General features: G+C 39.0%; 4 protein-coding genes across 4 annotated transcripts; 2 read left to right on the forward strand and 2 right to left on the reverse strand.

Annotated features, from left to right (window-relative positions):
* The first annotated feature begins 4,204 nt into the window (after window positions 1-4,204).
* Window positions 4,205-7,752, forward strand: LOC100746040. Its single transcript, XM_033324328.1, has 6 exons — window positions 4,205-4,383; window positions 4,446-4,632; window positions 4,909-5,143; window positions 5,216-5,369; window positions 5,481-5,642; window positions 5,793-7,752. The coding sequence occupies exons 1-6, from the start codon at window positions 4,330-4,332 to the stop codon at window positions 5,946-5,948; spliced, it is 948 nt and encodes a 315-aa protein (XP_033180219.1). The 5' UTR covers window positions 4,205-4,329; the 3' UTR covers window positions 5,949-7,752.
* Window positions 7,753-16,475: 8,723 nt separating this feature from the next.
* LOC100745762 (probable malate dehydrogenase, mitochondrial) lies at window positions 16,476-18,937 on the reverse strand. The gene is made up of 6 exons (XM_024371947.2): window positions 18,639-18,937; window positions 18,278-18,567; window positions 17,336-17,593; window positions 17,124-17,256; window positions 16,630-16,832; window positions 16,476-16,571 (listed from the first exon to the last, which is right to left on the reverse strand). The coding sequence occupies exons 1-6, from the start codon at window positions 18,811-18,813 to the stop codon at window positions 16,476-16,478; spliced, it is 1,155 nt and encodes a 384-aa protein (XP_024227715.1). The 5' UTR covers window positions 18,814-18,937.
* A 38-nt stretch (window positions 18,938-18,975) lies between these two features.
* Window positions 18,976-19,877, reverse strand: LOC100745879 (cytochrome b5 domain-containing protein 1). Its single transcript, XM_012393039.2, has 2 exons — window positions 19,380-19,877; window positions 18,976-19,292 (listed from the first exon to the last, which is right to left on the reverse strand). Exons 1-2 carry the CDS (start codon window positions 19,875-19,877, stop codon window positions 19,041-19,043), a joined length of 750 nt encoding a protein of 249 aa, XP_012248462.1. The 3' UTR covers window positions 18,976-19,040.
* A 1,648-nt stretch (window positions 19,878-21,525) lies between these two features.
* LOC100746162 (GMP synthase [glutamine-hydrolyzing]) lies at window positions 21,526-24,507 on the forward strand. The gene is made up of 8 exons (XM_024371868.2): window positions 21,526-21,746; window positions 21,856-22,068; window positions 22,149-22,446; window positions 22,613-23,090; window positions 23,174-23,415; window positions 23,509-23,679; window positions 23,766-24,197; window positions 24,280-24,507. Exons 1-8 carry the CDS (start codon window positions 21,526-21,528, stop codon window positions 24,379-24,381), a joined length of 2,157 nt encoding a protein of 718 aa, XP_024227636.1. The 3' UTR covers window positions 24,382-24,507.
* Window positions 24,508-24,641: the final 134 nt, after the last annotated feature.

Genomic DNA, 24,641 nt, shown 5'->3' on the forward strand with positions numbered 1-24,641 from the left:
CTATATACGAATACAAAAGATAGGACACGTGTTATCAAGTTTTAATGGCAAAAGGAAGCTTCGAATCGTCCTTTATCCGGCGAATAATGCGGTTTCGGTATCGCGCGACACTATACGTTTCTCCTTTTTCTCTGTACGGACGAAGCAGACTGCATGTACTTTCTTCGGCCTCGATCCCCTTGCGGGAACCTCGCTTACGTATCGCTTTCGCAATCGTTATTAGACGTTGTTGCGCAAGCAAGAGCGCTCTGTCCTATATGAAATATCGCCCGCATTCAATCTCAGCCGCGGATACGTTGTAATTAGCGTGCAAGACACTGCGTGGAAGCAGAGCCTCTAACGTACCGTGAATACGCGATATCGCGGCTCGCAGGACACGAGTGTCTGCAAAAATCCAGATGCCATTTCAGATAGGTGCTAGGAGATTCGCCACGGCGTTACACCGCTGCAACTTTACGGCAAGCTCACGACATACCAATCTTCGCCTTGGTCTGCCTCCAGTTATTCATCCGTGGCTGGCTTTTACATCGTATTAACGCTCCTCCTATAATAAGTCATGCGGCTGCTTATCGGCGCAACGATAGAAACCAAAACAGTGTTAACGATTTTCCTATTCGAAGATTCACGGATCGACGCGTCGATAAATCTTTCGATACAAATGCGTAATACATTGCGAAAAGGTAATTGCAGCATGAAAAGGTATCGAGAAATGATCTAATCGTTCGCTAACAGCAGATGTGCTGACAGATGGTCGGACTAAGGCCGTTCTGAAACACGCGCGCTACTACTCGCCTCGGGTCGGTATAATCAAGAGACTATAAACTAACTCGGTTAAATCTCTCCCCTTTATTTTTCACGTCACGGTAAACTTATTACTCTACAAGGATGTCCCGTAATCTATACATCCTGTTCTTCGTTTAATACTAATACCTCCCAGTCGCACTTATACTCGTGTACGGTAGAACAGTATCGACTTCTTACCGATCGCTGTCAATGTTCGACCACGTCCAACTTCCGTTGTTTTCAAAGACCTATGTTTATCGAGTTGCAGGTCACGTCTCGTTACGTCAGTCCTTTAACTCGACGACGAAACGTAGCATTGCCGGATTCCATGGAAAAACCTAACCCAACTGTTGCTACGCCAAACGCGCGTGTGTTATCTTTAATCTTCCATGACCGAGCGACGTGTGCTTCATCGAGAGTCAACGCGTACGCGTTCAGTGCCAACTCAATTAACGCGATTGCGACAACGATAAATCGTTTAACTTCTTTCCTACCTCTCCCTCTTTCTGCCTTCCACAGGCGTGTGGTTCGAATTAAGAAAATTGCCGGTATAATAGGAGACACGAACAAAGGAACTCGAAAATCCCTTTACAACGTCGGTTCATTGGCTAGAATCCATTAGAAAGCAACTAAAGAGTTTCTCCTATTATGAAATCTATTCACATTCGTTTCATGAATTACACCGTGTCCGTAGCGTTCGGAACAATCCGATTAAGTAAGTACGACAATCTTACGAACAAAGAGACGCGAGCTTAAATATAGCTATTTAGCAGCCGGGCTAAGTTTATCTTTATTGAGGTTTACGCTGGTCCCCGTCGACCTCGTTACTCCACGAAGTAAATTACTCGTGTCTCTAACAAACATCATCGTTTATCGCCATTTTTTATAATCGCAGTCCTCGGACCGCTTTTATCGTTAACAATTACCTTGTTTATGAGCGGGAATAAAAAGACCATAATTATTAACGATTAGTTTGGTTTTATACCAAATCCTGCATAAGTGTGCTTCTTGTATTTAAATATATCTTTGTAATCTGCTTTCACTGAACGGGTCACGCTGTATCTGTGTTTGTAAGTAAGTTGCATGCGATTACGCGAAGAAATACATAAGATGATACGTACACGGCGGCAAATGACGATTACTCCAACAGGATCGCGTGCTCCAGTAAGCTAACACGTTGCATTAGAGCTACTGCCTGCTCGGCTATCAACGTGTTACATACTTTGCACAAATACGCGATCGAATCATTTAGCGTTATTTACCGACTGATCGCGCGTATTATACAAACCTGCGAACGGATAGCCACAAGTTAATTGAATTAAAAATGGCAGACGTCTTCGTAAGTAGACGTAGAACTCGATCGTGAAAGAACAAGATTTTACATCGCAAAGAGATTAAGCGGATCTTGGTCGGACCAGTGGATTCTTCAACCAGTGATATTCGTTTTTACGCCTTGTACTTTAATCACCAGATAGATACCTGTTTGGCAAACGTTGCTTCGTCTACTACCTATAATTATCGCAATCTACGTACTTGGTCATTTTTAAATTTCTTATAATTAAATTCGAATATAAGAATTACTTTTTACTTGCAGAAATGTTCGACGATAGGATCGAATATGTATAGTCCCTGTGTATAGTCTATTCTAAAAAGGATCGGAGAACATTACGAAAACTGATCTGGTGAATGACATCGGTATTTCGGAACATGAGATAAGAAATGCCATAAGATAGCGAATCTATTCCGTAGCCCGGTTGGGATTCAAAATCGTGATGGTGTTGACAAGACGTGTCCATCGAGATAAATCATTGGCTCGACTCGGTTGGTCACGAGCGGTGACATGTTTCGTACCCCCCTATCAGGACGAGTCTATTAAATCTGCAACAGGACGGAATGTCTGCCACGGTCATTACCATTCCGCCAAGTCGTAAGTTATCTTCGCTGACAGTGGGCGCGCATAGAAATGTCTTCGGCCGTGATACCTCCTGACTTCTTCTTCTTCTTCTTCTTCTTCTGGCTGTTCTCCTTGTTTTTCTTTTCCTTCCTTCCACTTCTCATTCTGTTCGAGGCCGTCTTTGGTCACACTGTCAGCCGCCGACATCCGTATCAGTCTTTACACTCCAGATAGCGCAATCTTTTTGCTGTATTATCTATCTTCTTGTAAAACTTCCAATAAGACCCGAAGAATTTTTTTCCTATGAAAACTGTTGCTTTTATACCGAAGATCGCCACTTGCCATTCAACGATCTTAACCGAGCCTATCAAAGGTTTAGATTCGTAGAGGTATTGGACGGTCCGCGCTGTAACTGATTCGTATAAAATTTGCATCACATTCCAGGCAACCCTTGCCAGTGCCAGTAATAGTGGTCGTGCATCGTAGGTAGATCTTTGAGGAGATCTCACCTCGGCACCTCCGCAAAACTTACGGACACGAACGTAAAGAAACGAAAAGAAAAGGAAGGGAAAGAACAGCGGAGGAGAGGAAGACATGGAAGAAGAAGAAGAAGAAGAAGAAGAAGAAGACGACGACTAACCAGAGCATGGAGAAGAAAAGAGAAAGAGAAGAAGAAGGAGGTAGAACAAGAGCCGCGGACCTTTTCGAGTCCTTCCAATTCTCTCGTGACCATAAAGGTTTTGTTGCAGCCGGATCGCCGTCGAGTCGAACGGTAAATCAAGATGGTTGCTTTACGTAATGGAGTTGCACCGGCCACATCTTAATTAGGAAAAATCTGGAAGCACATCCGTTTCCAGCTCGCCGATGTTAGGTGGAGTTAAGGCGCCCATTGCATTCTCATTAACCGTCTGCTTTTGAATACATTCTATACACCGCACAGCGAATCGCTCGTTACACTATTTATCTTGAGCCTCTGTTTCGTAGAAAACAGACTCGTGGTCGTAATAACACGACCACATGCGTGATACCTGTTGTGGAATCTATCAGCTACCTTTTCAACGCTATGAAAAATATGCTATTAAACGTTGTTCGTTCAACACTCTCCCTTGAAATATCATTATCGGGCTACGAATTTTTATGTAACTTCATATTTTTTTTACGAATACGTCTATAGAAATGGAATTTAAATACTGTCCTACTGATTTATTTCGTTTATTATTCCACTTTGCGTTTTATTTTATATAGTTTTACATGTTACGAATCGTAGATACTCTTTTTATACATTTGACTCTTTCGTAGATCCGTTCTCGAAAAATCTGTGCAAATGGGAGCCACGTAGAAAAGGATATCAAGTGTATATCTCACGACAAGTTTATCACGGTGAGATAAAACAGTAACTTCGTTCCGAGGTAAGGAAAAATTAATAAGTTCGCTAGCATCGATTCATGTACATTCGTACTTATATTCATACCTATAACCACGATGGAGATCGCGATCGTTCATTGTCGAAAATTTTCCGAATTCTTTGCAGGTTAGTCCGATAATCGTGGTCGCTGGTTTTCACCCTACGGGGATGCCAAGATGAACGTTGATCCAAATTTACGTGAGATATTCAATTACGACTATTAGCCAACTATTTGCGAAACATCGTGATGACTTCCGAGATAGGTGGCGAGGCCTCGTGTCTCCAGCGTCTTCATCAAGAAGTACGAAATACAACAATCCCTTTCTACTTAACCCTTATACCATTTACTGTATTTCCGTGTAGGCTTTTAATTGTTTAGAAACATTTCCAAACAAGATCATCGAATTGAATAACTTCGTCAACGAGTACATGCCGGAATCTGTTAGAAATAATAAATTCAACGAACCTGCGATCGATCGGGAAGTCAAGTGCCAATCTACGCTTTCCACCGCGAAAAATTGCGACCTAAGTAGCATCTCAGACTTCGGCGGTAATTATTAACTCTTAAAGGCTGTCACGGGTGAAAATTCATTTCGATCGAGAAATTAACCAGGTTTAACCAAATGGAATCGAATCTTTTATCGTTGTTCGCGATACTACGCGAAGAGTAAACAACATCGTCGTTTTCGGTGGTATTATTACACGATTGATAGTACTAAAACGAAATTCGCACGGGGTGAAATTTTACTCGTGATAGCCTTTAAGGGTTGATGAAAATACAAGTCACGTGTACGCGCGTAATGGACTTTTGCGCCGATTCCCGCAGTTTCCAGTTACTACTCTCTCTCGATGTGCGATCGCAATCGATCGCGACATGGAATCTGTAAAAGAAAATACTATCGATCGCGAGGTATAACAGGTTGTAACGTACGTCGAAGACCTGGACCGCTTGGACAACTTTTAGCATTTATAGTCAGCAGCTTGACGACATGTACAAAGAAAATCGTCGTTACTCCGTCACAGTACATCATGGACAACATAATTCCAACATTCTTTCAAAAGTAGGTACAAACGAGAAGTACTAGAAATTAAGCGGAAAGAGCAAACTAAAGGATACTTTTTTTTTTATAAAGGCGAGAGTTGAAAAACGCACAATGTGGACCGCCGAATTGGAATAGCTCTCTTTCGACTTACGTGACTACGGTAAAAAAAGACACCACGATTATTGGGAAACTTATCGATATCATGAGACCTGCTGTAGTAAAACTCATTAACGACACTACGACCGTAAGGATTCTCATAAATTCCTTGCACTTGCAATTACGCGTTTCCTTTTCTCTCTCTTTCTCTCTCTCTCTGTCTCTTCGATGAAACAAAATGTGTACAAATCTACTTCAGTTGAAACGCTGGCTACAAGCAATTGCTTTGACCGCTACATCGCCTCCGATCGAACTAACGAATGCAACTCGTAACACTGAAACCATCGACTGTTGGGCTTACGAGCTGTTCTTTCATCTCAAGTACCTTCAAGTGAATCGCGGACGACGGACCACCGACAAAGTAATCCTTACAGTTAATTGTAACTCTTGCCTACCTCTGCCGCGATATAGCGAAGAACGCGTTAATTTCGCTTTCGAATCAACGCGATCGTAACAACGATTTTCAATTGCACTTTCAACCTTGTTAATGAAACTCTCGCTGTTCCGTTAGGTAATGGCCGAGGCGGAGTCGAAACCTAACGATGTGATTCACGCTAACTTATGGCACCGATTAGTTCAGCTCCGCGATAATTACATTATTCTGTACGAGACTTTAAAGAACTACGATAAAATTCGCGATCTCGATTCGGAGAAACGGCAAGAATAACAACGTAATGGCCAGTTACAGCGAATGTCGAGCGGAAGAAACACAGATTCGGTTTAATGCATCCACTAATTCCCTTCGGATAAGCGATTTAGACATTTCGCTCTGTATAGTTTTCCAAAGAACATTAATGCAAACTGTACAGCAGGTTTAACTCGAATAGAAGGTCCGTCGGTCGAACCTCTCGCCCGTTTGTTTCGACACGATTCAGCTGACATGGCACGCTATTGTAGCTAACATTTAAACTTCGTGCCAAGGAAGGGAACGCAGGCGCAGGCTACGGAATTTTTACTTCGCCGAGATTGCACCACCCGACCTGCAGTCACCATTCGCTCCATCGACTTTTTTCCACCGAGTAATAGCGTAACCTACTTCACCAGATAAAACGTCAAACACTTTTTACGACCAAGTAATACTATCGAACGTTAATATCTAGGATCTAGCCCGGCTTATAGCGAGACCGATATCGGTGCAATTTCGATCGTACAAATTTTAATAGCGATGGATTTCGCAATAGAAACGTTTTTTTTTTTTTTTTTAGTCGTCGAACAAAGATTGTTTGCGAAACGTATAGGGATACAGAGGATCAGCGTTACGGTGTTTCCAGTGAAACGAGTTTACGAGGAACCAGCCATCGGACGCGATAGAATTATTAATCATTTACCGACAAACGCATGCTGCACGCGTCCATTTATGTTTTGGCGTTCTTCGATCGTTTCGTATTCAACTAACGTGAGCAACACTTGTCATACCATATAGGTTAATATCGTATTTAAAAATCCCTTTCTCGAATTACCATCTTATACATTTTTACGATGATAAATCGTCATATTATAACGGATGAAACGTAAATGGGGAAATAAAACGTGGCTAGTTGAGGGATATGCAGAATTCAAACACCGAGTCCATTCTTCTATTCCCACGATAAATGCAGCGGCAAATCTTTCTCTGGATAGAGGGAGTGTCAGTGCACATCATGGTAACTGGTATAGTCGTATACAGCTATAGAACGGTATCGCAAAAGAGATTGTGTTGCTTCTAGATATTGTTGAGACGGTATAAAATTCACAAGAAAAGGAATTATATCATAGTCTAACTGGAGCCGATAAAAGATGTTTTAAAACGTTTAAAAAACTACGTTTACCGTACGATATCTCGTAGAGAAACGTTCGGTGCGGATACTTTTGTTCGTCACTGTACTTTTCATCTTCGTGATCGGCTGGTGCTCCTATAATCTAACTACGAATCATTAGACGTGGTGTCATAAAGCAACGCTCATGGACGTTATTACGCCATTAATGTCGAAATGCTGACAGTACCTCACGGTATTAAATTCTTACGACCGTTAAGCAGTTATAAATCGAAATTATTTGTTATTCGTTAAGAAGAGGATGGAATCGGTAATTTGTAAGAACATTTCCTTTCGTTCTCTTTGCTTGCAAATAGAAAATGTCAGGAAGGGAATACATCTAAGAACGGTTTTCCCATTTAAGCCGATGTGTTAGATATCCGTCAGTACATCTAGGCAAAGGTAAGAGCGTTAAACGAGTACCGACCCCAACTAACCTATGATCTTGGTTGATAGTTGATCGGGAGTTAAGCTTCGCTCCATCCATAACAGCTTCGAACGAAATCCCTCGTGTGGCTCCATCGTGCGAACGAACGGTAGTCACGACTCTGATTACGTAGCGTGTAAAACACCAAGGAGCCGTACGAGAGGAAAAATAAGCGGACAGAAAGAGAAGGATCATCGAAGGAACGAGAAAACTAGATAAGAGATAAAACAAAATTTATATCCTACGAGATAAGCTATAATTAAATTCATTTCGATTTGGATTTTTACTTTATTATATTATCTATTAAATATACCTTATATCGGGTTTTTCTTGCAAACCTATAATTATTATATTCCTCGACGTTATAATTTTGTCTAGAAAAAGTTTCGAGGCGTTTGATATTAAAATGAGAACGTACATCGCGAATAGAATCGAAGCGCAAATTTGAAAGATCGGTCGAAGAGGAAGAGAAGCGTCGTTGAATCTAAGGAAAAGCACAAAGATCGTGGTCATGAGATCATAGAGAGACGGGACTACCGAGATCCAGAGGGACCGTTAGAGTTAACGATGAGTTCGCTTCCCTTCTCTCCCTCTTTGCGATCTTTCCGCTTCGCAATTCTACGAGTGGATATATCCGCGATACCGCGGTAGCTCGTGGAGGCGGTTAACAAGACGAACAATCTCTCTAGGAAGACGACAATCGCAACGGGAAAAGACGATTGCATAATTTACTCCGAATTTCGCCATGTTCGATAAAATCCAGTTCCGTACTTTAGGATGAAAAAAGTTTTTTCTATTTCCAACCTGTATACACTGGATTGCTATCGTTCGCAGAAGATCTCCGTGGAAAGGATTCCAACGATCGTTTCTCTCGTTACAACGCGAACTTCGAAGACCGATGCATTCCTTTTTAAGATTTACGGTACGAGATAGAAACAAGTACAAGATAAATCGGTTAAAAAAATTGTTCGTTTCTCGGTTGGACTTGAAACGAGCAAATTGTAAAGTCGAAGGTAAATCATATTCCCGCCGCGAATACGCGGAAGTACTGAGACGTCTCTCGCGTAGTTTGACTAATGTTATTATAGAAAAATGTTATTAATAAATTTTTTTCATTAACGTTTCTTTAAAAATATAGTCTGGTATTGAATTATCTAATATCAGTGATATAATACTTAAGAACACGATTGCACTTTATCGTTACGATATCAAATCGAACCGTTTATCAGACCTATATATATATATATATCAATTAAAACGCACGTATCGCTAAATACACTCAAGTCGTTGTATGCAACATATAATTTTGAACTGTACTATCGTTCTCAGAATGACAAGAATTGAGTGTCTCTGAATGCTGGAACGCTGCTTTAAATCAAGATTTGTGGCACGGTAGAAAGGAAAATGATTTTATAATAATCATCAAAGCTGTACGCTTTATCTGTTGTATCCGTTTTTTACCATCTGGTAAAACAGAATCGTGGGTGTGTTCCATGAGCATGCTACTCGGAAACAATGTGACATTATGGTAAATGACTGAGACCATTGTTGTCAAGGAACGTTTACTACGTATACGTATATTGTTCTATTCCATCCAATATAATCGAGTGTTTCCGAGAGTGGACCAAGTTTTACATTCGGGGCAATGGTAATCACGAACGAAAAAGACGAATCTCGACCAATGCCTATATTTTCTAAATTGATGATGAAAATCTGTCGACTTTTCTCCGAAGAACGGAATAATTTATAATCCAGGAAAACACGCGTGGATCTAGAATTTCAGTCGAGTATCTAACCACATTCGCGTGTCTTCGTTTACCGCGTTATACGCAAGAGCGGTCACCGAGAGATACGTATAGATTGTCCTCAACGCGCGCCAAACACCCTAACATCGATCCATGAAAATATAAATCAGAGCAGTGCATTCGTCGCTGAGGCTACGACGAGTTTTCTACTCTTACGTAATTCGTGTTTATTGCGTGATCGATTTTACGATCATAAACGATATTATCCGAGTTGATAGAATTTGTGAAATAAAACAAGTATAATTAGAGTAAATATAGATGAGATGACGCATTTCGGACATCGGTATTTCAAACGTAAAAGGGAAAAGCAACGGCTCCATTGCCTTTACACGAGGACCGTATATAAGATAAACGTGATAAATCCATCTTGTTGCAAGAACGAAGGAGAAGACAGCCTGTTACATTTAAAGACAACGAAAGTTCTTACCCTGGTTAAAAAACGAAAGTTCTGTATATTTCTTTGCTGCTCGCGATACCTGAGTTTATGGATATATCAGGTTCTTAACCTTTTTCCCAGCACCCGAGCGTAAAAAACATCTATAAAGTTAATGGTCGTTTAATGCTCGTTGTTAAATATACACGGATCACGGTACAGGAATTACGCTTAGTTACGAACGATTAGAAAGTTCATTGCAGAAAAATATTGCTCGTGTTACGATTAGATACTACCATTATTATTATTGTTGTTGATGATATTATTATTGTCATCATTATCATCATCATCATCATCGGTATTATTATAGCGGATCTCAGCAGCTATCAAAAAGTTGATGAAGGTATCCATGCGGTAAGCCGCAGAGTACCGTGAGCTCCGACTACTCATTAACAACGTATATCAGTATGTAGTCGTAATGTGACGTGATGCAACCTGAACTTATCGAAACGATGTGTCGTAATCCTAGTCTCATAAAATTTCTTCTGAAAGCCCCGGTTTTTTAAAAATCTCGATCGAAAATTGCTTGCTAGAAAGTAATTTTATCGCGCGGTAAATACTACAACATGACGATTTCGTTCATATTATTTCGATATTCGTTATGTTTTTCTATAGTTCGTTATCTAACGAATGATACGGTTGATGGTAATTATTGTTCTCCGTAAAGCAGCACCAGTATCAAGGCAAGAAACGCATCCCGTTACAAAGATCTCATTAACGTAGTTGGTCTATAGCCGCAGAAGTATTACGATTGAAAACTGGTCATGAAACGCGACACTTTCCACGTTACCAAAGATATTGTGTAACCATGGCTGTATATTTCGCTAAATGTTCATGGAGAATCGAATATCTCGTGATCACGCGGCGGCTTTAGTCCCTGGGCGAGATATGGTTCCTCGTAAGAAATTATAATTCGCGAATCAGCCGCGAATATTGATAAACCGATGTGTTTGACGGTTTCCACCCCGAGTAAATCCCGAAAACCCCGAAGCCAACGTCGCCTATCTACTGTTTATGGTCTGCCCTCGTCGCAATCTTTTGTCTACACGCTGTCAATGGCTTCAGTGCTTGAGAAAACTAAAAAGACCAGATGTAGAGTTTTCTTAGAAGTGGTGACCACTTCAACACTATATAACTAGTTTCTAAGTCCACGATTATCTAATAATTTCTCGTGATAAACTCGCTTAAATATGACGTCTCCAAACGAGAATATCAGCTCGCGTTAAGTGCAAGTTTACGAGATACAAAACGCCTCTTCTTACCGTGAAACTACCGGATTTCCAACTTAGCATACTCGCAGCATTGTTCATATTTACATTTAAATCTGCACAATTACGGTTGTCCATGCATCTTGGCCATTATACAAAGATATTGCCTAGACATTCTAAAATAAGCACGCGTGAATCCCTGCCGCGATATAGCGAAGAGCCGAGTGGAATATGCGATTATGCAAAATTGGTATTCGCGGTGGGGTTCCTTGTGTTGATCTTAAATTACGCGAGTTCTTGACGGAGGGACACCCATGACTATCATAATTTATAATTATTCTTGAATGTTTTTACCGTGCACGAAAAGATGAAAGATTTCAGGACAGAACGTTATAAACGACGAATCCTCGACGTCACAATACGCTTATTATTTCATTTTTAACATTCAGCTTGTTTACAACGTCGCATCGCTATTACAAATGCAACAGGCGTCTCGCAGCGGAATATTTTATACCTTGTTTGCTACCAACTCCGATAGTCGTGCAGAATTTTGAAGAAGAAAACGATGATTTAATCATTTTCCATTAAATTGTCCAATAAGTTCGCGTCGTTTATTCCTCTGCTAATTAAAAGTTTAATTTTCTCAACACTTAAGAAAAACGAACTAACGAAGAAACGGAGCATCTGACACTTGCGACTTTATCCTAAAATTTGAACCGAAGCGAAATATGTGAAAATAGAAGTATGCACGTATAACTGGATACAAGTGCCTCGAGTGGCAACGCGTAGTTCTCTTCTCAGCCCTCACGTATCGTCAAGTTCAAGGATGCCTCCGAGGTCTAGGTTCACTAAAGACAGCCGCGCTCTGCTGCATGAAAGAAAGAGATTCTTCTCTTTCAGTTCCACTCTCGTATCTAAGGATTCGAGCAGCGATGCCTCGAGCAGATACGCACATTGTTTTAAAAGTGCATGGTACATTGCCTCGCTATGTACGTATTAAACGATGAAACGTGTTTCGGTAAAGGCAAGGCCGCGGTAAGAATTCTTTTCCAAGATGTTTGCTAGAATTTTTCTAAAAGTCACGATTCCAAGTATTACGGTTAAAAACGGTGTAGAAATTTATTCGAAATGCCTCTGCATAGAATCAAATGTAAATTCGTTTGAAACCGAAGTTCAATATCGAAGAAAAAACAGACTTTTTAATTTCTAAAAGTTCGCAAAACAAGGAATTAAGTTCAAACGTTTGGTGTATCGAAAAATAATTGAGACATCTCGATACATTGCATTTAACTTTAAATTCCACGACTATGATTTCTATAGTGGTGGAAACATCGAAAGCATGCGTGTCAATCTAGGAGAAAAAGCCAATCTGGTTGCCACGGCATCGTAAACAAGCCACGCTTGGTGCGATTCCAACGCATGAACTATGCCTTTGCCCTTAAAAGCTCCTGGCAACAATGCTCTCGCCTTGGCCCAAGAAGCAGGATCTCTGCGGAGGATCGTAGAGGCGCCAATGGCGGTGATGTAGGTGGATCTGAATGCACCATAGAAAGAGGGAGGTAAATAGTGAAAGGAGAAAAGAGAGAAAACTAGTGGACGATCTGCGAGGTTAGGCGCAGTCGCGGTGCAAAGTCACTGCACTCCTATGCCCCGTTGCGCACCGCTGAGAGAGCTCCACGCGAGCAGCCGTATTGCCGCGAGAGTACAGCCGGTTTGCTGGCTCGAGGTATTTTTCATTGACAATGAGAGAAAATAGGATATACATACCCCGTCCGCTAATACCGACGGGGTAAAAAGTTCGCTCGAACTATTATTAGAACCGTACTTAAATAAGATTATGTGGATTGTAGGGACAGGTATGCACGCTGACGGCACACTATCTTCTGCCGCGCTATGCAACTCGGCAGATAACTCTGCGAGTAACGCCGTAACGAATCGACTTAATATCGCCTCGAAGCACACCAATAACTGCCCCGCGATCTATCGATTTCTCTTCGATACACAGTTTGACTTCGGTTTCGCTTTATCGAGAGACAGAACGGAGCGGAGCGGAGCGAGCGAACGAGCGAGCGATCGAGCGAATATACGAACGAAATGCATGATCCGGGATCGTATTCTCAAGCATCGAGCAGCATCCGTGCGCGTTAGCGCAAAGATTTCGTAGAATTTTCCCGATGTCGAGCAATGGTACGTTGGTCTGTGCCCTATCCTACATCGAAAAACCGTAAGCTCCTCACGATATTCCGCGCATCTAGCCTCAAGTGCTTCTTCGAACGCGGAAGCTTCTTGCGGGGGAGTGCACATGCAGAACCACGTCGTACAGCCGGTCGGCCGCTCAGCCGGCCTCCTCGGAAGGTCGTGCCATTCAGCGGCCGTTCACCCATCATCCCTTTCTTTTTCTGCTCTTCCCCTTCTTCTTTTTCCTCTACCTATCTCGGGCATAGCCAATACCCACTATTGTTACTATACATATCACCGGCGAAGCATATAGTCTATCAGGGTGGAAAACTGACCCTATACTTTCGACCAACCGGCACAAAAATTCTACCAGAACGTAACCTATCGATACCATGATTTTTCGTTGTAACCGCAACGAATGATACCGAGATTCGCAAGTACGTTAAAACCGATTGAAAATCGAAGAGATAGAAACGAAGGTAAGGTATGTAGGGTGACTGTCAGTTGATACGATTAGCGTCTTAACTCGCTGATACTTGGCATATCAGCAAATGGTCTCAGCTCGGACATTCACCTCCCGCCCATTTGTTCTGCTGTATCCTCTTATCTTCCTAATACATCCTCATAACCGGTCCTTAGAATACGTTGATCGTTCAAGCGAACGCCTTAGGTGACGAATTAGCGGCTATGAAAAATTACGATCGCGCTAATGAATTTGTATCACCTGCGTTAAACCGAAAATATTACCGCTTACTAACTGGTAATACGGTACTCCGCATTTACCAGCTTCTTTAACACATTGTTCGTAATGGAAAGGAAACCAGGAGGAAAACGCATATGAAGCGATTAACGAGAGAAAATGTATTGTATGGTGACACGGTCGGAGGGATTCAAAGGATTTTCTCACGCAACGTGACATTAAGACGGATTCTTTCTCGACTATTACACTTGGAGCGATTTCTCTTCTTAATCGCGATGTATGTCCTCCAATCTACGTCCTTGAGCAGAAGAACGGCCGATCGATACTACGCAATCCTCGATAACCTCTTTGATTAGAAGAATTCAACAAGAAAGAGCCAGACGGCGCCAGCCTTGCCGGAGAAAAAGCGATCGTGTGAGGCGTTCTAATGCTCGAATACCAACAAGCTTATGTATTTCTAGATGGTAGAATCGTTGAGTTCGTTCGATCGATGTTGACAGTTATACGAATACCTACGATCGCGTGGATCGTTGGATCGATTAAAACATTTTGTCGACGCAACTTGCATCGTAAAAATATCGAATCCCGATCGAAGAAATACACTAATACGCTGATACTGCTCCCATTTATTTCCCGGCGTCTAACTTTTATTCGCGGTTCCGCAATTAAATCGCGTATTATCGAGAATAAGCAAACGTGTGTGTGCGAATACTTTTGAACGATAGTATACGTCGAAAATGCAGTACGAAGCAGCGGTATGTGAATGGAATTTCTAAACGAACCCCGGATTTTAGTTGACCAACGGCCGTCGTTAAATATACCAGTTAGCGTAAGTTCGCTCTCATTAGGCGAGAAAAACTTTGTACGTGTATTTTTAAGATTTCAGAAGCCGTTAACATCGTTGTAATTAAAGCAATTATCGATAGACACCAAGTTTTTAGCGCATGATGGACACAAATTGCGGAGACGAGAATACTAGCAGATGGGTATTGCAACTATTATGTCGTGAGAAACTATGCGATTAATTTCCTGCTGCGCAAGTTGCTGGCGTTACCGACATACCTAAGTTACAGTAGCAAGAACCACGTAAAAGCGTACACATCCTCGATGATGTTCCGTCAGAGACGAATCAGAGAAACATCCGATTTTCAAACTTCCGCCAGTGGATAATCCATCTGATTAAAAAATGACAAATCGTAGTATTTACATTGCTGAAAATTACTATGTAATCTACTACGAGATTTTTATCGACGAGAAAGACAATCGTGCCTATCTTTAATTGTTTTCTTCTCCACTTGGTTTACCGCTTTATATGCGTCGATAGCACGTTGAAACTCATCGTTCCCATCAGAACGATTCTCATCGCTTACACCATCAAGGTCGACTGGTGGTGTTTATAGCAGAAAGATGGATAGTTACTCGAAGCTATTTAAGCAGTGCATTAGCTGCAATCGAGGTTTCATTAAAAGCATCGGATTATGCCTCGAATCAATGGATCGGCGTAATGGAATCGAAAAAAACGAATAGTGGAATAAGAGACGTACGATGAAAAAGGAGGACCATGTGTTAATAACGATATAAGAGGAACGAGTTTGCGTGGCAGTACGATTCGATGAAGATGGTGCGTAGGTATGGTAGCACACACAGGACCAAACAACGGCTCTTTAAATAGGTACGTTTAACCTCGAAACCATTGGAAAAATAATGCAATTTTCAAGCTTGAAAGTTATATATTATCGTTTGAATTAAATTCACTGGATAATAGCCGCATGCAATCTATAAGCTAATAAATCATTATGCTTTTTAGATCATCGAGCAACCAAACCTCCTGGATCACTGTGCTATGCTTGTGTTTTCTACCTTGTATTTATTATATTTTTGTTATGCTGTTCGCCGTAGTTATGGTTGAATCGCGCTGGAATGTAGGGAGTTTAAGACTTGCTTAGCGAAGATTTGCAATAGGTAACACCCGCGCGTTCTCCCTCTCTTGGTAACTTCGCAATAATCCCTTCTGCCAAAGAGTTGCCAGCTGCAGTCGTCCGTATCTTGTCTGCAGTCGCCGCGCACACTTGGGAACACCATGGCGTGTCGGGAATGCGGAAAGGACGAGTTTCTTCTACTTTTGTTGCACGTATCTACCTGGTAACCTGAGACACGGTGATGCGGTGGCTCTTCGAAAACCGCGTTCGCTTCTAGAATCTTTGAGACCAGGATTGTATTTGTCCTTATCAGATCCAAAGACTTCCTTGTTTAGGCAACGCTAGTTAAGTCGCTTATACACAACTACAACAAACGAGTAAATTCGAGACTCGCGAAACGAAACCAACGGACTTGTTATAATTAGAGCATCACCGTTATATCTATGCGCATATGCGATAATAACGTCGATAGAGTATAAGACGGAACAAGCATGTTCATATAGTAAACGTTCAAATTAGGTTGGTGCAAATGAAATGTCCTTTTATTAAATGAAACTTTAACCGTACTTTCTTAAACATTATACATATATTTCGAAAACTTTATACATATATTTGATCGAAGCCATTTTTACGATGATTCAATGCACTTTCTCGATGATTGTTTTTTTTTTTTTTGATAAAAACAAAGTAGTGTACGAAAGATAATATTTGATACTTTCGATCATCGCTTGTTAAGAAGACGTACGAGGCGAATTTATTTGATCACACGAATCGGTATGTTGCGGGCATACTTCGGAAGAAATATTTTCGTGTCCAAGAGCAAGAGTCTGCGAAGAGTTAAGGATGTCATTTTGTTTTCTCAATAATTTTTTAGTATCTTATTACCTCTCCAAGTTTAATAGCTTCCTTTAAACAAGGTATAGCTGCTTTAAGAAGCTCGCATTCGTAATCGCTCAAAGGTGGAATACCCAAATATCTCTGAATTCCATTAGGACCTAATTCCAAGGGAGCAGCGAAATATGTCAGTTGTGGTATCATGCATGATCTGACATATGCATATTCCACCACGTTTCTTTCGTGTCGTAAGGCTAAATAATTCAATAACGAAATGTGAATTTTTGATCCAATTATGAAAAATATTGCGTATTTGATGTACACTTCCGTCCGTAAAACAGGAAACACTTGCCAATTTTCATCATGAGATGAAAAATAACCATAACCGTGTGATAATGAATGGCTTTGAAAAACTTGGTAAATAAAAGCTTGTTTCCGATAATAATGAATAATTAATAATGGCAATAGTAATTACAACGCTCATTTATATCTATTGTTAGATAAACTAAGAATTCTGTAATTTACGGACGGTAGTGTAACAATACCTTTACAAAGAGACATGCAAAATCTTGCAGCCGCAAAAGACAGAGTTAAGAATGTTTTCTCTTTAACTTTGCTCGATGTCAGTAACTCTTCGTTGGGTATTCTTACAGCCTGTGTCAATCTGCTAGCCTCTATCTAATTAATTAATGGACTAATCGATTACTCGGTGATAATCAGAAAGGCACTGTAAAACGTTCAGTGAAATTTTTACAACCTGAGATAATTCGGTGGAAGGTTTTGCTTGAGAGAAAAGTGGAATACACGTTTTCGGGCAACCTCCGCCAATTACAGGTACTATCATACATTCTGGTTCAATACCCATAAATTTTGCGGCGAAGGTATTCGCTCTAAGACAATTATAATTAATTACACCGAAAAGACGATTGTACTCGTAAATTCCAGCCTTTTTGTACATTTCCATTGCCAGAGGTATTAAACTATTTATCGGATTCATTACGACTGCGACCATAGCCTAAAGTAAAAAAGGCCAAAGATATTCGCCATAGAAGTCGACATTGAAATTGATGCCTTGCAGGTCGGACCTTAAAAAGGTTTACAAAGCTAAATTTGGTCGGAAATAAAATAGACAAGGCACGAAAAGGAACACATCATCGACATCGCTATAAAGGAAATGGTATGTAGATGACCAAAGACAAATATCCTTGTCCTTGTCTGAAATCGTCACGAAGAATGTCGAAAACAACCTGCTTGTAATCGATGAAGCTGTGAGGGCGTTAAAAGCCGAGGTCAGCTACTACATATAAAAAAGACAGCGGCCAACCATCTAGAAAACATGGTGTTGTGCCATTATACGAATCCATAACGCATCTTTATTGTCTCAGTTATAAGCCTAAATACCCTATAAAACATCCATTTATTACCGAAATAAAATGCTACAAAATTTTACTGCAAAGTAAATGTGTTCTATACCAAAACAATTAATAACTTTTTCATTACTCTTTTATACCTGTATTAAGAAACATTTATTATACGTCGTTATGTGCTTCGTTTAAAAAAGAAAAGAAAAAGGTCTGTTTTGAAAGGTGTACGAAAATTTGTATGTGTGACTATATTTTTCGACGAGTAAAATATCTAAGAGATATTTATCTCTTTCATAATAAAAAGAACATAATCATTAATCGGCCTAGTTCGTTACCTGAGGTGAAAATTTAATAACGTTCGGCAGTAGATCTGATAGCCTATCTGCATTAGATTTCAAGACTTCGTGTTGGTTCTCTTTGATCCTGTCATCTGCTACGATCATTACTATTTTCGCTCCTTCGAGCGTGTGCTCGAGACTCGTTTCAGGACAATTACACGTACTAACCTTGCACCTCGTGTCGATATAATTCAAATCCAGCGCAAGACCATAAACGCATTTATTATCGAAAATTGCCAGTTCATCGATCAGAGGTGACTGTTTCAGAAACAGTGAAAGACTATTCCCTGTAGCGTGACAACGTAATCAGTATGTAAAATATACAGTAGAAAAAGGAAGGGAATGTAACCTAAATTACCAGTCTTGCTAGCAGCACCCAAAATAGCTACTTTCATAGATTTCGAAGAGAAGGCATCAATTTGTGTACTAGTAATTTGAAAAGCATTCTTTTTAGTCAGAGGATAAAAATATCTGCCGTGAGAAATACGCGATGTCAAATTTCGAAAAGTACGAATCGTTATAGGTGAAAACATTGTCGTTGAATTTTATAAAGGCCTACCGAACGAGATAAAGTTCTCATTTCCTTAAATGAAAGTTAGCTGACTTATGTTGACTAAAGTGGTCGTGGTGCCATCTTTTGTATTTGCTTTAACTATTATACGATGATACCGTAGGAAACTTTTCTTCCAATAATAATTCATGTTCATTTTACTTTCATATACATATGTATAGACCCTAGAATTTTTCCCACCATTTCTGCCTATTCATCTGTATTATTATTAGATCTTTCATTATAATAACACATGAGACATGGAATATAATAATCTTCAGGGAGACCGCAAGCGACAAAACGATCTCGTTCATCTGGAATACCATTTTCTGTCAAAGTTAAATCGATATTCAAATCCTTCCCTTCAAACTTCCACGTATAAGATTTTCCATTTTCGTTATAAATAAGAGCACGTTCTTGAATACGCCTAATGGAATCTTCCTCACAGACCTTTACGAAATTCTTTCATTAACACGTCGATTGTAAACACGTTTTATTACAATAAAATAAAGATCCGTTTCTTTGAACGATAAACATCTAGTATTCTACCATTATAATGACTTGTACTCCGACGAGGACATTTAAAATTCTACATGGACGTGCATTTTTGGTTAAGTATCCTTTTTTATATTTTTCATCGAGCCACCAAGGACATTTATCTAAGGGTCGCCAAGTACTGCAAGGTACTACGGAAGGTGTTACATCCGGAATCGGACCATGAGGACAATATGGTACCAATACTCCCGTAACAGGATGTATGTAATGTTTAATGTCATTTTTTTCGTGATCAAACCAATGACTTATATCTTTACCAGCATAAGCTAATATTGGTTTGATCTCCCTTTTATTCGCCCAAATTTTACAAAGATCAGTCAAATCATACACTACGTCATGATACGAAATCCAGCAATCAATTTCTGTATTATGAACAGCAATTTCTGTCGGTAGAAAATACTTGACTGCCTTGGATACGTCATCTGTAAAATCTTTACTAGTTCTGCAAATATCTTTTTCCTCCAACAAACAAGATTGGCTTACAAATGACATTTTACAAAATCTGCCATATCCTTTATTACGTTTCCTCCCTTTTACTGAAATTTGTCGTGGGTGATTTTCATTTGAATGTACTATATAATATAAATAAATAAATATGTATACATACATACATGTGCTTTAAAGCAACGTTAAGCAACTATGTCGAAACATTTTAAATCAAGAAAACATTCGCGCGATAAGATAATTTTTTTATTTTAACACGTCAAATATGACTGCTGCAGTTTTGAGATAGTCAAGAGTATTGAATTAACATTCAGTCATAAACATCATAGAGACAGATCACAATTAACCTTGTGATATATTTACAAGTATGCTTTATTATATAAATATATAAAAAACAATAAACACATATAATCCTTAAACATGCCCAAAAAATGCTGCTCAATAAATGTCAGAATTTACTATCTTTATGTTCATCCTATTCCACGAAAAAACTAGACGGATTATAGGCAAGCTTGATAATTAGAGAAACAGTTGTCGAAGAAAAAATATTAAATGGTAGAGTGTCAGCAGGTACGCAAAGTAGCAATCATCGTTCACCATATAAGATGATATTTTTTCAAAAATTGATCGACTAATGTAATAAGTATTGAATTTTGCTAGGAACTTTTAGATTATACTGTTGGTTTCCTACGTTACTTTCAAGCTGAAGGCAGTCACTGCATTGTGACTATTGCAGGCGATTGAATGGCTGCCTCGTCCAAAGAGTGCACATTCTGTTTTGCTGTAATTAATTTTACGTTAGTTGGTGATTTGGGCGTGAAATATTCTGTGCCTCGTATAATTTGGTAAGTCTTTTGATGCATTTTACTGGTCTCTAAAAAGATGATACATGTAGTAGATATGCTATTATAGTACTCTCGTTTCTAAGAAACGTGCTCATAAAATTTACGGCCGGTTATTTATTTTTTGTTGAACGTCATATTTAATGGTTCTTTTCAAAACATCATTTAGGCCATTCGTTAAATAATATAAAATATGCACGTATATATTTTCAAATAAATTTCCCATATGAATCAAATATCTATAATGTACAGTAGTTGTCAGAGCTTATACTGGGTTGTGACATACTATAATAGCATTTACATGCAGCGATATCTTTAGATATTATTTGTAACAGGGTTGTTTGTATATCTTTTCCATCTGTTAAAATGAGAAGCTTATAACATCAGTCTCATATAATAAAAAAACTTTACATTTGTAATTGTAGTGTGTAATCCAATTTTGCTCATCTGTTTTCAATAACATGAAAATGATACAGTAATTAATAAACAATGAACTTGAGGTAGTATGCACCTTAGAATTATTTCCTAATAAACTGCTGATCTAACTTCAAATGATAATATAAAAGATCATCTTTTTAAATTATTTGCTTTATTATTGACTACAATCATATAATTTTCCTCTGCCACAATATTTTTTTAATTTTAACAAATGGAAAAATTTTTCTTTATCCTGTTCTTTGTTACATTATAGCAGCTAAGTTTGAGTATACTTTCAGGAAAGCTAAAAATAGATTTATGTGTTATTTTATTATTTGTTTACTTATATTTGATTTTTCATTGAATTTGTCATATCCTTATAGGATTATTCAAATCACCGCAATAGCAATAGCAATAGCAATACAAGAAATTTTGAAATGGAAAAAAGCGCGGACGGATTATTGTTTCGCGCAGAGAGAAATAATGGAGCTAACGAAGCAACATTGGGCATGGCATGTGTCGATGAAAAAGTGGCCATTCTGGATGCAGGGGCACAATATGGTAAAGTGATAGATCGAAAAATTCGTGAATTAAATGTGCACAGTGAAATTCTGCCCCTGGATACATCTGCATTCACTCTCCAAGAAAAGGGTTATAAGTAAGATCACAAATCATCTGTTTTTATATTAGAAACCGGGTATTTATATATATACATATGTATATATGAACATACAAACACTAATTATATTTTGAATATAAATTTTTAGAGCTATCATAATTTCTGGAGGGCCAAGTTCAGTATATGCAGAAGATGCACCTAAATATGATGCAGACATCTTCAGAATAGGAATTCCAGTACTAGGTATTTGTTATGGAATGCAAATGATGAATAAAGAATTTGGCGGTACAGTAATAAGTAAAGAAGGCAGAGAAGATGGTCAGTTTCCCATTGAAATAGACTCCAAGTGCCTATTATTTAAGTAAGTGAGTCGAAACAAATGATTCATTCCGTGCTTTTACCTTTAAATGTAAGATATTTAAAAAATGAATAATTTGTCAGGGGCTTGGAGAAAGAGCAAATGGTACTGTTAACACATGGAGACAGTATAGATAGGGTGGCTGATAGCTTTCATATCACTGGGAGATCATCAAACTTTATAGCAGGAATAGCAAGTGATAAAATGAATTTGTATGGAGTACAATTTCATCCAGAAGTAGATCTTACACCTAATGGAAAAACAATGTTACACAATTTTTTGTTTGGTATTGCTGGCCTCACTGGTAATTATACGCTGCGCGGTCGGGAGGCACAGTGTATTCAGTATATCAAAGATACAGTTGGCAACAAAAAAGTTTTGGTAAGATACAGGTTTATATAATCAGCATTTAGGTAATTTTATTAGAAATTTACTAGAATTCGTATTCCTTGAAAAGATTCGTAAAATTGTTGAAAATATTTGAGAAACGTAGTATAATGTATGATAAAATGTGATTGTCAATTAAAATAGAAAAAAACAATCATAGTTATTAGTGAGTGGCGGTGTGGATTCTACGGTATGTGCAGCACTATTACATAAAGCTTTAAATAAGGAACAAGTCATAGCTTTGCATATCAATAATGGCTTTATGCGGAAAGGAGAGACACAATTTGTGGAACAAAGTTTAGCACAATTGGGAATTCGATTAAGAGTCGTCAATGCCGGTCGCTGCTTCATGCAAGGGACTACATCAGTACCCTTGGATAACGTTACTCCAGTAACCAATGCAAATACTATAAACAACAAAGGAATATGTGGAACAGCAACTAGCCCAAGAACTAGATTAACTAAAATGTTGTGTGCGACAACCAACCCAGAAGAGAAACGAAAAATCATAGGAGATGTTTTTGTGAGAGTAGCCAATGAAGCAATGGCAGAGATGGGTTTGAAGCCAGAAGAAGTGTTTCTTGGACAAGGCACTCTCAGGCCTGACCTTATAGAAAGTGCGAGTGCATTAGCTAGTGGTAAATTAATAGTCGTAAATGCTTTGTTCTTTCATATCTGTTAGAAGCAACAAATTTACATAAAATATAAACACTTCTATCAGGTAAAGCAGATGCGATAAAAACGCATCACAATGACAGTGAACTCGTTAGAGCACTAAGAGCACAAGGTCATATAGTAGAACCTTTAAAAGATTTTCATAAGGACGAAGTAAGACAATTAGGATGTGATCTTGGATTACCAGCATCATTAGTTGCTCGTCATCCGTATCCCGGTCCCGGACTTGCTGTACGCATTCTATGTGCAGATGAACCTTATATGGATAAGGATTTTTCAGAAACACAGGTATTTTCGTTTACAGTATCGATAAAATGAATAATAAATAACAGCTTCTCCATAAAAAACCCATAAAATAACAAATTAATAATTTGATCCAAGGTGATAGTTAAAATAATGGCCGAATACGAACAAATGCTGCAAAAGAAACACGGATTACTAAATCGTGTAGAAGGTGCGACTAGTGAATCTGAACGCCAATATTTACGACAGCTTTCAAGTTACCGACATATTTCTGCAACACTCTTGCCTATACGCAGTGTAGGAGTACAGGTATAATGTTCATCACTTACGAATAATCTGATTAATAAATCCACCTGACTGATTACAAGGATTAAAACATCTACTGTACAATGTAGGGAGATCGAAGAAGTTACAGCTATGTAGTAGGGTTATCTAGCGAAGAAAATTTGTCCGAGGGTATAGATTGGAAGGATCTATTGTTCCTCGCAAAACTAATTCCGCGAGTATGTCATAATGTAAATCGTGTGTGCTTCATTTTTGGTCCTCACCTACATCATTCTGTAACGGATATCACACCAACTCATCTTACATCGAATGTGATAGCTACGCTTCGACAAGCAGATCACGTAGCAAACTTAGTATTAGCTACTAATGGTTGTATGGGAGCAATCAGTCAAATGCCAGTAGTTTTAATTCCCATACATTTCGATCGCGACGCTGCTTCTCGAATACCCTCATGCCAACGTTCAGTTGTTCTTAGGCCATTCGTTACTAATGATTTTATGACTGGCACACCAGCTATTCCTGGGAAGGAATTGCCATTACATGTAAGTTTGATACATATGTGTGTATACATATTCGATATAATAGATATAAGCATAAGAAATCAATACTTCTTTTTTTCCATAGGTGGTGAAGAAATTGGTGACCGAAATATCTTCAATACCCGGTATCTCGCGTGTTTTATACGACTTAACATCTAAACCGCCAGGAACTACCGAATGGGAGTAGTAAACGCTCATCTCTAACTCACCCCTTTCTATTTTTTCACCTTCCCAGCGCGTAACAACTACAAAGTAAAAAATATATTTAAAAATATATATATATATATATTACAAAAATACGTACGAATTCGAAGTTTATGACTTCTTACCGATTTATATGAAACCTTTGAGCATAGTTCTTTCAGAAAAAAATATGTTCTCGATTGTAAATTAATATGTTACCTAAAGAATACTGATACTGTGTTCAATGAAATTGAAGGTAAGTAT

Source organism: Bombus impatiens, unplaced genomic scaffold (genome assembly GCF_000188095.3).
Source record: "Bombus impatiens unplaced genomic scaffold, BIMP_2.2 scf_2222, whole genome shotgun sequence".
Lineage (NCBI taxonomy): Eukaryota > Metazoa > Arthropoda > Insecta > Hymenoptera > Apidae > Bombus > Bombus impatiens.

Coding starts and splice junctions, on each gene's coding strand:
- LOC100746162 (XM_024371868.2), top strand. CDS start 21,526: ATGGAAAAAAGCGCGGACGGATTATTGTTTCGCGCAGAGAGAAATAAT. Junction 23,091..23,173: donor TGCGAGTGCATTAGCTAGTG/GTAAATTAATAG, acceptor CACTTCTATCAG/GTAAAGCAGATGCGATAAAA. Junction 24,198..24,279: donor GGAAGGAATTGCCATTACAT/GTAAGTTTGATA, acceptor TTTTTTCCATAG/GTGGTGAAGAAATTGGTGAC.
- LOC100746040 (XM_033324328.1), top strand. CDS start 4,330: ATGACTTCCGAGATAGGTGGCGAGGCCTCGTGTCTCCAGCGTCTTCAT. Junction 4,633..4,908: donor TAGCATCTCAGACTTCGGCG/GTAATTATTAAC, acceptor CGATTCCCGCAG/TTTCCAGTTACTACTCTCTC. Junction 5,643..5,792: donor GACGACGGACCACCGACAAA/GTAATCCTTACA, acceptor CTGTTCCGTTAG/GTAATGGCCGAGGCGGAGTC.
- LOC100745762 (XM_024371947.2), bottom strand. CDS start 18,813: ATGTTTTCACCTATAACGATTCGTACTTTTCGAAATTTGACATCGCGT. Junction 17,257..17,335: donor CTTCCACCGAATTATCTCAG/GTTGTAAAAATT, acceptor TTAATTAATTAG/ATAGAGGCTAGCAGATTGAC. Junction 16,572..16,629: donor AAGCTATTAAACTTGGAGAG/GTAATAAGATAC, acceptor AACTCTTCGCAG/ACTCTTGCTCTTGGACACGA.
- LOC100745879 (XM_012393039.2), bottom strand. CDS start 19,877: ATGTCATTTGTAAGCCAATCTTGTTTGTTGGAGGAAAAAGATATTTGC. Junction 19,293..19,379: donor GAGTACAAGTCATTATAATG/GTAGAATACTAG, acceptor TGTTAATGAAAG/AATTTCGTAAAGGTCTGTGA.